At 38.8% G+C, this 14,656-nt stretch overlaps 1 protein-coding gene across 1 annotated transcript in view; it reads right to left on the reverse strand.

Moving 5' to 3' along the window:
- Nucleotides 1-14,656, reverse strand: part of Tex11 (testis expressed 11) — a 301,187-nt gene that overhangs the window by 63,663 nt on the left and 222,868 nt on the right. The window contains exons 19-20 of the mRNA XM_057760677.1: nucleotides 2,874-2,914; nucleotides 1,558-1,644 (exon numbers count right to left, since the gene is read on the reverse strand). Coding sequence (XP_057616660.1) covers nucleotides 1,558-1,644; nucleotides 2,874-2,914 — 128 coding nt within the window. The remainder of the gene's footprint in view (nucleotides 1-1,557; nucleotides 1,645-2,873; nucleotides 2,915-14,656) is intronic.

A 14,656-nucleotide genomic window follows, 5' to 3' on the forward strand; every position in this document is an offset into this window, starting at 1 on the left:
TTGGGATTAATTATATTTTACCTAAATTTTTAAATTTAAAATTAATTAAAATGAAATTAAATAGGTAAATAAACCATTTTGTTTTTGGAAAAAGAAATTGACTTTATGTTTGTGGAGAAACTTTTTGCCAAGAAATTTAGAGATTTCTATCACTTCTAATCATCCATTCTAAGTCAAAAACAAATGAGGTACTGTTTAATTTTTTTAAGTTTGAGACATACAAAAAGAATTCTACCCACATACCTCTCTGTAAGAGTAACAAAGAAACAGGTCATGAATTTGAAAGGGCGTGAGATGCTTGTGGAGTGGAAATGGATGAGGTTGGAGGGGGAAAGGGAGAGAGGAGATGATGTAATTACATATTAATTACAAATACAAAGAAGAGAGTCACTAAGTGCTAACGGAAAGTCACCAAGTCATCAAAAAAGAAGTTTAAGCTTAGGAAAGATCAGAATCTACTAAAATCAATGCTTAGAATATTTATGGAGCATTTTCTATTTTCCAAAGTTTAGTAGAAACCCCAAGTAGGTAAAACAAGGTGAGTGATAAAAATACCTTTATCTTTTCAAACTTTTAAAAGGCCAAAGTCATTAAATATTTCTATATTTTAAAATACTTATTTTCCAAACTTTTTAGAATTCACACTATTTATTCCCTTTTGCCCAGATGAAATCCTCAAGGAATCCCATAAAACAGGACAGGGTTCATGTAGAGCCAGTTCACTCTGTGATACTGTTAAGTCCTTAACTGCCTCAGTAATTTTTATATCATTTTCATTAATTAAAGTCCAGAAAAAGAAAATGGCACAATTATGAATGTGTCACTTAATGAACATATATAAAATAAACATATATCCACACCAAGAAAGATTTTGGTCATTCCCAGAAAATTGCAGGCTCCCTTCAAGTCCAGAATCCCTTTTTATGGTAAACATTACCTTAATTCTATTCTTCAGATTATATTTTTAAAAATTATTTTCATATTACTTCCATGATAAAGTCATAGTAACTTCTACACACATGAATATAATGCACATTGACCCCATTTTCCCTCAATGTTTTTCTTCCTTACCTCCTAAACAGATCACTATTTAATTTTTAACACTGAATCAGCTTTGCCTTTTTTAACTGTGCATAAACTGAATCATGCATTATGTACTCTTTAATGTCTGGCTCTTTTTATTCAACAATATGTTTCTGAGATGTATCCATATGGTTGCATGTAGTTTATTTTTGGTGGATCACATCAAAGAATAAGTTCAGCTTTCTAGAGCAGGTTTAGGAAAATAATTTGGGGAATAAAAGTTATAGTTCATCATTTTGTTTTTGATCACTCTCCACAGAAAAGAAAATTAGTATGGAATACTTTGTTATGTGTGAGATAAATATACTGTTTCATATAAAATCCTTAATAAATGATCCTACATATGAGATTATGCATTTCTATTTTACACACAATGAAACCAAGATTCAGCAAGTTATATACGTATACCAAAGGTTCAAAAGAAAGAGTCAGTGGTATAATGGAATGGTATAATGCCCACAGATTTTCTTTTACCTATTTTTCTGAACCAATTGGCATCATTAACTCTAGAATCCAAAGTTGAAGGATCTTCATCAAAACACTGATAAAATTTCAGGAGTGCTGTATCAAATAGGAAAATGGGATATTTATCTTACATGCTTGCAAAGTTCTTAATCATCCTTTAAAGACAGTATGAACCTAGAAGGTTCATTTCTGTATATATATATATATATATATATATATATATATATATATATATATATATAATTGCATATCAAAAATAATCCAAGCGAGAAAAAGCATTACTATGTTTCATGAAAGCATTAACTCAAACTTTGAGGGAACAAACATATCTTTAGAGAGGATTATAAATTTAATTATTACAATTATTCACTACTTGAGGCACATAGAATAAAGAGCAAGAGTAATAAGTAAAATACTAAAATGATGCTTAGTATACATGAATCTCTGGGTTCAATCTCTGGCACCAAACAAAACACCCTAAAATAATTCATAGTATCAGTGGGCTGGCATAATATTTACTTAGCTTCCACAATAAGTATAATATAGAGCCAGAACATGCTATCACCACAAGAAAGCATTTATTACTCACCCCATGCTCTTCTCAGAAAAAGAATACCAATCAGTAAAGTTTTCTTTCAAAAGCTTTGGCTTTGAGTCATTTTGCTATGTTTATAATCCTGTATTTGAATATAAAATTCCACTATTGTTGTAAGTAGATTAAAGTTTCTAAGATACAGACTTTTGGGTGTACTCAGAAATGACATATCCTTTGAGTAGAAGGGACACCACCAAATAAAGCATGGTGCTAGTAAAAGAATGTGGTGTTGCTAGACACCAGTTTATAGAAGTGGCCAGGAAAGATTATGCGTAGGTAGAGGAGAGGAGATGACACTGACTTGTGTAAATAGACAAAATAAGAGAACAAACAATTTAAGTTAGATTAAGAAGACACAACACAACCAGCAGTGCTCAGAGAATTTCATTTGTCATGTTCATTTTTACATGTTCAATTACAGGACAGGAAATTAAAAGGGAAGGAAGGATGAGAGGGAGGGAAAGAGGGAGGGAAAGAGAGCAGGAGGGAGGGAAGTGTCTTTAAAACAAAATAGGATAAAAATGTACTGAAATCACATTTAGAAGTAGATGTTAGTAATGGCAAACGTTTCCCTTCTTGTGGATAAAAAGCTAAAATAGTTCCCTGTGGTAAACATTAATAATGAGCATGAAGTTTAAAATATTAGAGTCAGTATGTTCAATATATTGGGAGAATTCAAGAGAGGATAGAGGCAAGATGAAGGATTGAAAATAAGTAAGGACATAATTACCTGTGTTCAAGTAAGTCAAAAGTTTGTCCATTTCTTTCTTTCTAAAAATTCAAGAAAAGGAAATTTTTATGCACTAAACCTTTACTGTAGAAAATAATTGAAAGAAACACTGTGTCTGAGAATTGGGCTAAAAATGATAAAATGTACAGTTTCTAGTTCAATGATAATCTATGACTCCAGCACATACCCTCCACTGTCAGACACGGTCACTCAGACCAGTGTGCTCACACTTTTCTCTCTATTTCTACTATTCTCAGCGAATGATTTCAATAACTGACAAGCTTTCATATTTGGGAGCAGGTAGTGACCTCTGGGATTTATAAGCTCTGCTTCCTTTCTAAAGGTTTATGTACTTTATGTGTATGTGTGTTCGCCTGCATGCATGTATGTGTACCACATGTGTGCAGTGCCTACAGAGGCCAGAAGAGCACATCAGATCCTCTGAAACTACAGTTACTGGCGGTTGTGAGCTGGGAACTGAACCTGGGTCCTCTGCAGGAACAAGTGCTCTTAATTGCTCAACCACCTCTCCAGGCTGTCTGATTTTTTCTGTGTGTGTGTGTGTGTGTGTGTGTGTGTTTTGTTTTGTTTGTTTCAGGACAGGAATTTGAATCTCTGCCTTAAGTAAAATTGTATAGAGGCCTAATGTCTAAGAAAAAGTAATGTTTAGTGGTAGAATACTTGTCTCAAATGAGATGCTTTATATTCTGTCTCCACCACTGAAAAGAAGTGGAGGTTCTCCGAGGGAAGTAAGAGTAGATGGTGGACTGGAACCTCATCTTTAAGGAAATATCACATAATTTCCATCATTCTGAGGAAAGCCATCTAAAAAACCTGTTTATCTAATACAAACTCCTCATTTTACAGTTGAGGAAACACACCTTATAGCAGGGAATGGTTCACAGAAGGTGACACAGTTAGTGACACAGAGCAGAGTCTTGGGCCTGGAAATGATGGGGAGAACTAAAGCCTTAGTGAGAAAAGCTGGATTATGGTTGGCAAATCACTGGATGCTTATCCTGGACAAGTCTTAGAGCTAAAAACTACAAGGTGATCCAGTCATAAAGGAGGCCTCAACACTTTTACAAAATTCAGCTCCATAGCTTAGCCAGGTACTCACAGTAGGCACTGGAGAAAAATCCCGTCATGTTTCTGGCAAGCATGGGGAAAGCGAATCATTTTGAAATGTTCCAGAATACCACGTTCTTTAAAAAATATGTTTTTATTTTGTGTATATGAGTATTTTGCTTGCATATATGCACATGCAACATATATTTTGCTTGGAGTCCATGGTGGTCAGATGAGAGTGTCAGATTCCCCTGAAACTGGAGTTGTGGATGGTAATCCACCATGTGGGCGCTAAACCAAATTCAGGTCCTCTACAAGTACACCATAACTCTTAACGGATGAGCCACTGCCCCAGCCCCTATGCTCTTTTAAAAATTATTTCTTATTACTGTGTGTGGATATAAATGCCACAGTGCGTGTCTGAAGGGCGGAGGACAACCTTGTGGAGTTAGTTCTATACTTCCATCTTTATCCAGAGAGCAAACTCAGGTTGCCAGGCTTGCTTAGCAAGAGCCTTTACCAGCTGAGCTACCTTGTTATGTTCTTTCAAAATAATACCTGCCCTCTAAGCAAGCTACTTTACAAGAGTCTAACCTTTGGGTGTATTTCTAGAGCTTGACTCAATGGAACTAGCTAAAACCAGTTTACTTAAGCCACCGTGTACATATAAATGGGGGGGGGGTAGAGGAAATAGTAGAACTATTTCTCTTCCCAATAACTCACCACCACACAACTAAATAGCATATTTGCAGCAGTTCTTTTAACTTGACACATCATGTCTATCTCTTGAGGAAATAGAAAATCATACTAAAAGGCAAAAAGTAATTTGAAGACACAGAGCAGCATTAGACAGAGATGGGAGAGATGATAAAATGATCAGATTAGGACTCTCTCTCTCTCTCTCTCTCTCTCTCTCTCTCTCTCTCTGTGTGTGTGTGTGTGTGTGTTAAAACCAGGTTTATTTATCATACAGCTGACATGTTTGGCAGGAGTGGCAGATCACACCACACCAGTCAGGAGCACATGCATGTAGAAGCGCTTACATAGCCAAGCAGAAAATCATACAGGAGGAGGGAAGAAACTGGGATTCCTACAATCCCCTCTGAGGATACACTCCCAGTGATCAAAGGACTTCCAACTAGGCCCTGCTTCCATATCACAAAATCTCTCAATATTGCCTTCCTGTGAGCCAAGACTTCAATCACAAAGGACCCGGGACCTCAACCTATGTCCAAACCACACCAAAAACCTCACAAAAAAGACAGTAGAGTCAAACATTTAAAATATTGAGAGAAAAAAATGACCAAGTTTCAATTCTGTACTCTATAAAAACTTTTAAAGGAGAAGAAAAGAAAGACATATTTAGAAAAACAAAAAATAAATAAGAACATGACTATTGATTCTACTTCAAGTTCTGGCTTTGTGGGAGCCTAGTCTGTTTGGATGCTCACCTTCCTAGACCTGGATGGAGTGGGGAGGGCCTTGGACTTTCCACAGTGCAGGGAACCCTGACTGCTCTTTGGACTAGAGAGGGAGGGGGAAAGGAGTGGGGGGAGGGGGAGAGGAGGGGGAGGGAAATGGGAGGCTGGGAGGAGGTGGAAATTTTTTTCAATAAAAAAAAAGAACATGACTATTTCTAAGAAAATGGTCAAAAGACATTGAGTCTATGCCTTGCCAATGTAAACTTTCTGGCACTTAGAATTGTAAGCAATTTCTGTTGTACAGCATTTTATCGTAAGCATCTAAATGGAAAGTTGAGGATGTAAGCCAGTGAGAGAGCACCTGTCTCACATGCACATGGTCCCATGTTTGATCCCTACCACTGGAAGTAAATAGAAGACTTTTTATCTGTCATATTTTTAGTGGGCCAAGACACCTATCTATTACATAAGACAATAAAATGGGGAGATAGGTATTCAGAGAGGTGTGAAGGAACTGTATTTGTTCTCAGGTGACTTGGCTCTCTAGAGAATAAAAACAACTGACTCCACCAGCTCCCCCAAACTCTACCTACTCTCACCTTAAATATTGGAATTCATAAATAGTCACCACAGGGTTTCAGACTACAAGGTAAATATATAGACATCGAGTACTTTCCTATATCAACAAAGAACAAATGGAATTTGAAATTAAAAAATGATTCCAAATAGAGGACCTGTCCTGCTTACCCCAACCAACAAGTCTCTCCCATGCTGCATCCAACCTTTCTACCAAGTAAAACCCCATACATCCTTCTCCAAGGTCTAACCTAGTGAGTCTTCCTAGTCCTCTTCCTTACTAACCATCCCAAACCCATTAGATCTATCCCAAGTCCTAAGTCCAGTGCCCCAGCTTAGTCAGGCCACTGCTATCTGAACAGTAACTAATCTATAGGATCCCCCCAGGACCCACCCTGCCCACTCTGATCCATTGGTACCTCCCACACCATGTCAAACCTCTCCACCCTGCCAGATCTACCTCCACACTCAAGGTTTGAACCAGGACACACATGCTGAACACAGAGAGGTTGAATTGCTGCCTCTAGAGCCTTCATTAATCCAGCTATAAACCCTGCGATCTACAGTGGTGACATACCTGCATGCTACAATGGTACAATAGTGGCACAAACATTGTGGGAGTAACCAACCATATCTGATTGGATTCAAGGTTCATTCTACAAGACAGAGCCCATGCCTGACACTTCTTGGGTGTCTGAAACTAGATAGGTCACAGGCCTATGAAAAAACCAAATACTACTCTTCTATTAAAGTAATATAGCAATAAAATAACTCCCAATTATATTCTGTTACATCCATAGATCTGTATTTTCCTAAACCATCATTAGAGAAGCGTCTTCCTTCTGTAGATTGGAACAAATACAGTCAAACTGGACAAAGAGTGAGTCACTTGGGAACAGACAGTCATAAATGGGATATCTTCATCAAAACCCTCCCCTCAGGACTCAGGGAGCTATGCGGAAAGAGGAGATAGAAAGATTACAAGAGCCAGAGGGGATGGATGACTCCAAGGAAACCTTGTTTTCCAGACACAACAAGACTGATGAACTCACAGAAACTGGGGCAACGTGCACAGGTTCAAGCCAGGCAGAGCTCCAGAGTTGAGAGGAAGAACTGAACATCAGTTCCCTTTTCTAACCAAAAAGCAATCTTCCCATTTCTAACCGAAAAGCAATCTCCAATTGTCAACTGCTTGCAAAGGTAAAATTAGTTTTCTCCAATGAAATCTCATGGCGTACATAAACCACACTTAGGGTAAGGCCCCATGCCCAGCAGTAAATGCCAACACAAAATGAAGCCAATGGTAATCAATGGTGTAGGTTTTTTTTTGCCTCATATTGCTTTGTTTGTGTACTTTTTAAAAATCTTACTGATCTTTTCTTGTATATGATGGTTTCCGATTTTTGTGTTTCTATATGTTTTATAGTGTGCACTTTTTGTGCTTTTTTATTTTTCATATATATTCTGGTTTGTATGGGTTTTTTTTGTTTGTTTGCCTGCGGGTTTTCAAAAGAGAAAGAGAAAAAGGTGTGGAATTGGGTGAGTAGGAAGGTGGAAGAGGATATGGGAGGAGAGGAGAAGGGAAACTGTGATCGGAATATATTGTATGGATTTTCAATAATAATAAAAAAAATGAGCCTGGGACCTGAATAGAAAGAGTTCTCAAAAGAAGAAAAAATGACTAAGAAATATCTCAAAGGGACGGAGTGGGAGAGTAATGAAAGAGAGATTTTTTTGGCTCTTCAAGACAGCATTTTTCTCTGTAACAGTGATGAAGCTTAGACTATCTGAGGGACCCTGTCAGTAGGACCAGGATCTGTCCGTGGAACGAGAGCCCATTCCCTATGGTGGGATGCAATGCTCAGCCTTAATGCGGGGGAAGGGGCTTAGTCTTGCCCAAATTAATGTGCCAGACTTTGTTGACTCCCCGTAAGAGCCCTTACCCATTGGAAGGAACGAATGGGGGGTGGGCTGGGAGGAGGTGAGGAGGGCAAGAGGTGTGGTGGGAGGAAAAACTGCGGTGGGAATATAAAATAAAATTAAAAAATAAATATTTTTTAAAATGTTCATGGTCTCTAGCAATTAGGAAACTATTAGCAAATCAAAACTCTTATTAGAGAATTCATTTTACCCCAGCAGAATGACAAAGATCAATAAAACAACTTACTACAAATTCTGGAGGTGTGTGGGGAAAAAACACCCCCTCATTCACTCCTGGTAAGATTGTAAACTGGTGCAACCACTCTGGAAATCAGTGTGGAGAATTACCAGAAAGGTAAGAATAAATCTATCATACGACCCAGCTGTACCACTCCTTGCATGTACCCAAAGGACTCAGAGGACTACTCCACAGATACTTGCTTGGCTATGTTCATTGCTGCTCTACACACAATAACTAGGAAACAGAAACAACGTCAAGGGTCCCTCAACCAATGACTGCATAAAGAAAATGTAGCACATATATACTATGTACTACTATTCAGCTGTAAAAAAATGAAATCAAGAACTTTGTAGGTAAACAGATAGAGCTATAAAAATTATATCGAGTGAGGTAACCCAGACTCAGAAAGACAAAAATGTTGTATATTCTGTCATCAGAGGTTACTAGCTCCAAATCTTCAGACGTGAGTACATATCCTGGAGTAACTGTAGAAACCAGAAAAGGAAAAAGGGACCATTGCTGGGGTTGGGAATCAATAGAGAGAGGATAGGGTGGGGCAGGAATGGAGAGGCCTCTCATTAGAGAGGGGCAAGGAGATAAATACAGACAGAAAGAAGAGGGGGAAATAACAATAAGAACATCTGAAAAAGTCATAATGAATTATACTATTAACTATCTACCTTAAAAAAAACCTATAATACAAGTAAGTCAGCATGTTGTATACCAACATATACATGTGATATATATGTGTATATATATACATATATATGTGTAAACACACACACACATATATATACATATATACATACACACACACACACACACATATATATATATATATATATATATATATATATATATATATATATATATAGAGAGAGAGAGAGAGAGAGAGAGAGAGAGAGAGAAATGAAATTTTCTCATCTGGTCTGACAATAGTTCTTTCAAGAGCCAAACACATATGACAAAAATTCAGTACCAGGCATGAGTTGTTGATCAGGGCTGTTGTCCAAGAGACTCTCAAAATATTACAAGCTACTGATAATGCCCTTGTTTTCCTCCTAAAGGCGGAAGATAAATACCTATTGCTGAAGATACCATGTACTTCAGACAAGGGACCTAGAGGATACTGAGCTGGAACTGACCTGAATGCCTCCTCCCTGAGGACTCCCAGAAGGTACCACGAACGTTTCCTAAGGAGGGAAACAACCAGCAAACCTATCCAGCTATTACAACAATGAAACCACAACAAATGACAACATGGCAGTAGTGTGATCCATACTCTGGAGGTAATCAAAAGTTCTCTAAATGGACTTCCCACTTAACAAGAGGAAAATCATTCCTGGCACTGGAAACCTAGCCAAATACTCAGGGCTAGTGAAGCCATGGATCCTAAAGGAGACCCTACAACCACCACTCGACAAAACCAGCACAATTCCTAACTACGTTCTAGATACTTTTCCCTACAGTATCTCTCATCAAGCAAGTGGGGAGACTTGATGCAGGCCTTCATAAATTTAGTCAACCGATTTTTGACAAAGGAGCAAAGGTATTCTTTGAGACAGTAGTGAAACAATGAGACATTCATGTGCAAAATATATAATGCATACATAGACCTTTCTTTTTATAATAACTAGCTAAAAACAGACCATGGACCTAAATGTAAGTAACAAAAGTATAAAACTCACGTACAATAACATCAAAGAAAACATATATGACCTTGAATACACTCATTCCTTTTTAGATAGAATGGTATATGCATTTTGGCATATGAGGCTCTTAAATTTCCATGTAGGGCCTGAGAAAGCTGGTTAAAAAAAGAGGATACAGCTTCTTGAGCTTATAGTTCATGATCCTAGAGAGTTAAGTAATAAGGTGAACCCTAAGGAAAACATATATAGATCTATTTGGAAAGTCAAGATCATAATGGGGTCATCCATTGAAACAGTTTACCTGAGCTAATGGGAGTTCATCAACTCCAGCTGGACAGGGAAGGAAGCAGCATAGGTCTGAACTAGTCCCTCTGAATGGAATTGACAGTTGCATGGCTGGGGCAGACTGTGGAGACACTGGCAGTGGCACCAGGATTTATCCCTACTGCTTGTACTGGCTTTTTGGGAACCCATTCTCTTTGGATGGATACCTTGCTCAGCCTAGATATAGTAGGGAGGGCCTTGAACCTTCCCCAAAGCAATGTGCCTTACCCTCTCTGAGGAGTGGATGGGGGTGGGGTGGGGGGGTAAGTGGAGGGAATGGGAGGAGGGGAAGGAGTGGGAACTTGGATTGGTATGTATATAAAAAAAAGATAGTTTGTTTTCTTTAAAAAAGCATAAAAAAGAGTTTCTGCCTGTTTGTGAGCCCTTGAGCAGCTAGTACATTGGGTAGGAACTAAAAACGAAGTAAAAACGCCTGCCACAGCATAAGCGTCAGCACTCTAAAGCTATAGGAGGGTTGATTGCAGTTCCTGGTCAGAAGAACCTCCATCCAGGCCATGAGCGTTAGGCGTGGCTCTCACAAACCTAGAAGCAGGCAGAGTCAGCCGAAAGCCTAGCAGAGAATCCAGGTGTAGCTTAGCAGTTTTAGGTTTGTGCAAACAGTCAAAAAGACTAGAAACATGCAGTAAAAGAGGTCCAGGTGGGGAAAAAACCTCTAAACAGGTTCCAGTGTGTTTTATAATGTGCACAGGCTTAAGAAAGAAAGGATATTGAGCCTATAATTCATGATCCTAGAGAAGCTAAATAAGAAGGTGAACCCCAAGGAAAACATATAGTTATCCTCCTGGATATTGGAAGTAGACAAGATTGCCAGGCAAAAATTGGGAACTTGGGGGTGGGGGTCGGGTGGGGGTAAGGAGAGATGGGGAGAGAAAAGGGAGAAGGGGAGGATGGGGAGAGCTTGAGGGAATGAGACAGTTGGGATGGAGGAAGGGTGGATATGGGAGCAGGGAAGAAGATATCTTAACTAAGGAGCCATTTTAGGTTTGGCTAGAGTCTTGGCTCTAGAGGGGTTCCCATGTGTCCAAGGGGATGTTCCTAGCTAGTTCCTTGGGCAGCTGACAAGAGGGAGTCTGAAATGACCCTATCCTATAGCCATACTGATGAATATCTTGCATATCACCATAGAACCTTCATCTGGCGATGGATGGAGATAGAGACAGAGACCCACATTGGAGCACTGGACTGAGCTCCCAAGGACCAAATGAGGAGCAGAAGGAGGGAGAACATGAGCAAAGAAGTCAGGACTGTGAGGGGTGTGCCCACCCACTGAGATGGCGGGGCTGATCCAATGGGAGCTCACCAAGGCCAGCTGGACTGGGACTGATGGAGCATGCGATCAAACCGGACTCTCTGAATGTGGCGGTCAATGAGGGCTGACTGAGAAGCCAAGGACAATGGCACTGGGTTTTGACCCTACTGCATGTACTGGCTTTGTGGGAGCCTAGTCTGTTTGGATGCTCACCTTCCTAGACCTGGATGGAGGGGGGAGGACCTTGGACTTCCCACAGGGCAGGAAACCCTGACTGCTCTTTGGACTGGAGAGGGAGGGGGAGGAGAAGTGAGGGATGAGGGAGGGAAATGGGAGGAGGTGGAAATTTTTAATCATAATAATAATAAAAAGAAAAAAAAACAAAAAAAAGAATATGGGTATAGACAGTCAGAGAAAGACATAAATAGTTTTAAAAATAATAAGGTCTTTATAAAAGTAATATAAAAGAAAAAAGCCACGTAAGATGGGAAACACACAAGGAGTCTGGCTCCTATACAGTATTGTGTTGGTTCTGAATTTTTTGAATGCTGATGAGGAAACAACTACTGGCAAATATGGGCTTTTGAAGAGGACTGCAAAAATGAACCAACTTCGATACATTAGGGCTAGCTTAACTTTAAAAAAGAAGTCAAAATGCATTTGTCAAATGGAAGTTAAAAATGCTTTGGAGCCGGGCGGTGGTGGCGCACGCCTTTAATCCCAGCACTCGGGAGGCAGAGGCAGGAGGATCTTTGTGAATTCGAGGCCAGCCTGGTCTACAAGAGCAGTTCCAGGACAGGAACAAAACAAAAAACAAACAAACAAACAAAAAAGAAAACAAAAAACTGCAGAGAAACCCTGTCTCGAAAAATCCAAAAATAAAAAAATAAAAATGCTTTGGAGAAGTGTTCCTGCTTTTGTCCCCACAGGAGACAGGAGGCTGTGGGTCCCTTCAGGAATGACATGGATCAGGCTTGATAAAGGGAGACCTCCTGAATCTTGACAAGTGATATATATCAACAAAGGTAATAGCTGGTCTTCTCAGCACTTGGTCATTATCTTAAATTTTCTCAGGAACCCTTAAAGATGCCTTTTCCCGCAGACAGCAGGAATCAGTTTGGAGAACGTGATACCTACCCTTCCCAAGAAGGGTGTATGGGAGGTTGTTGGGTATTTGGTGAGTTATGGATGTTTTTTATCATTTAGGAGAATATGATTTATTAATACAAATTTAAAGTTATTTTGTTATACCTCATATATGTTTCTACTCTTGTTTGGGGTATTGTGCTTATGCAGCTCATTTTTAAAATGCAATGTAGAAATGAGGTTAATAGCTAATCTATGGTCATCAGACTTGTAGTCACATTAGACATGTTTTCAAGATCATACAGAGATATATTTTCCATAGATAAATGGTCTTCAAACATTTCAAATACATATAAAATATGGCATTTAAAATGTTTTGTTAACATGGGGATTTTAATAAAATGAGACACATCTGCTCCTGGAAGCATCAATTTACTTTATAAAAGGATGATGGGCATTGAAGAAACTCCATAGTAGTTTGCTTTCATTGTGGTAAGGTAATCAATTTGGGAAAGATACTTCTTTTGCCTTGATTGCTTTACAGTATGATGTATAAATTGGAAATGTAGGACCCTCAGGAAAGTGACTGCTGAACTTTGCCAAAACAAAGGTGGAATGGTCCTTCAGGGTTCCTGCTTCACAAAGAGTCTGCCGGAAATTCTGCAGAGCACAGAGGAAAGAGGCTGACAAACTGTCAGTACAAAGCAGAGCAGTCCTTCCTATTTCCTGCTTCACTGCAAAGTCTGCCAGATACTCTAGGCCTGTATGATGAAGATGGATGTCCCAACATTGCAGAGGAACTTTGGGTGACTGTCCAGGCAGTCAGATGTCTCTGTCATTTCTAGAGTTTTGAGAGTTGCTTGCAATGTACTTCCTGTTTACTCTGGTAATATTATATCCTTCTGGGTCTTTGATGGAGCTAAAGACTAAATAATTAGAGGCATAGTTTTCCTTAGCAATGACAGAAAGTAAATAATGTATAAAACTTTGGAATCACTAAGATAAGATCGAAATTTTCTCTGAATTCACTAAATACATATAGACTGAATATTGTAAATGTAATTCTTACTTGACAACTGCTTTTGTTGTATACAGTTTTACTATGTTAAAGTTAAAACCTTTCATTTTTATGTAGACAAAGGGTGTTACAATTGTTTATGCTGTGGAACATTTGTTTAATGATGCATAGATGTGTTGCAGTCTTTTATGTTGCATTTGTTTAACTGTGAAGCTGTGTTACTTTATCTTTTTAAAATGCTTGATTGGTTTAAATAAAGAGTTGAACGGCCAATAGCTTGGCAGAAAAGGATAGACAGAACTGGTAGGCAGAGAGAACAAGTGGGAGAAGAAATCTGGGGTGAAAAAGCTTTTGGAGCTAGAGAAGGAGGAGGACTCCAGGAGACAGCCACCCAGTTACACAGCAAGCCACGGATAAAGATACACAGAAAGAAAGGTATTCAGAAATACAGAGGCAAAAGGTAGACAGGATAATTTAAGAAAATCTGGCTAGAAATAAGCCACACTAAGGCCATGTATTCATAAGTAAGAATAAGACTCCATATGTGATCTATATGGGAGCTGAGTGGAGGCCCCCCCAAAAAGCCAAAGAGCAAAGAGTGAAGAGTAAAAACCAACAACAATGTATGGTATATTGGAGCAATGCTTGATAAACTAGGCCACTTTAAAATCAAAAACTCCTATTTTTCACAATTCAGTATCAAGACAATAAAGACAAGCCACAGATTGGTAGAAAATACCTGAAAAAGACACATCAGATAAATAACTGACATCTAAAGTATATAAAGAATTCATAAGACTCAACACAAAGAAGACAACTCAATTAAAAGTGGGCCTAAAGAACTTCTAGACATGGGGGGAGGTAAGGGGACAGAAGGAGGGGTGGGAGGGAGAATTGGGGTTGGAATGTAAAATGAAATTATATAATATATATTTATATATCTCTCTATATATATCTTGAAGACTGGTGAACACTTTGAGGTACTGGGATAATGGTTACCCAGGAGAGGGCAAGAACACCCTATACTGTCTAGCACTTTGTGTCATGTATATGTTTCATCCAGCTCTTTCTGAACTAACAATTTATAGTAAACTGTAAAATAAGTCAAGTGTTTCGCTGAGTACTGCAAGTCAGACTAGCAATTAATGAATTTGGAAAAGGGGACCTTGGATTTCCTGTCTGGGCCAGTCAGAAATATCTGAGGCCT

Source organism: Chionomys nivalis, chromosome X, assembly GCF_950005125.1.
Source record: "Chionomys nivalis chromosome X, mChiNiv1.1, whole genome shotgun sequence".
Taxonomy (NCBI): Eukaryota; Metazoa; Chordata; class Mammalia; order Rodentia; family Cricetidae; genus Chionomys; species Chionomys nivalis.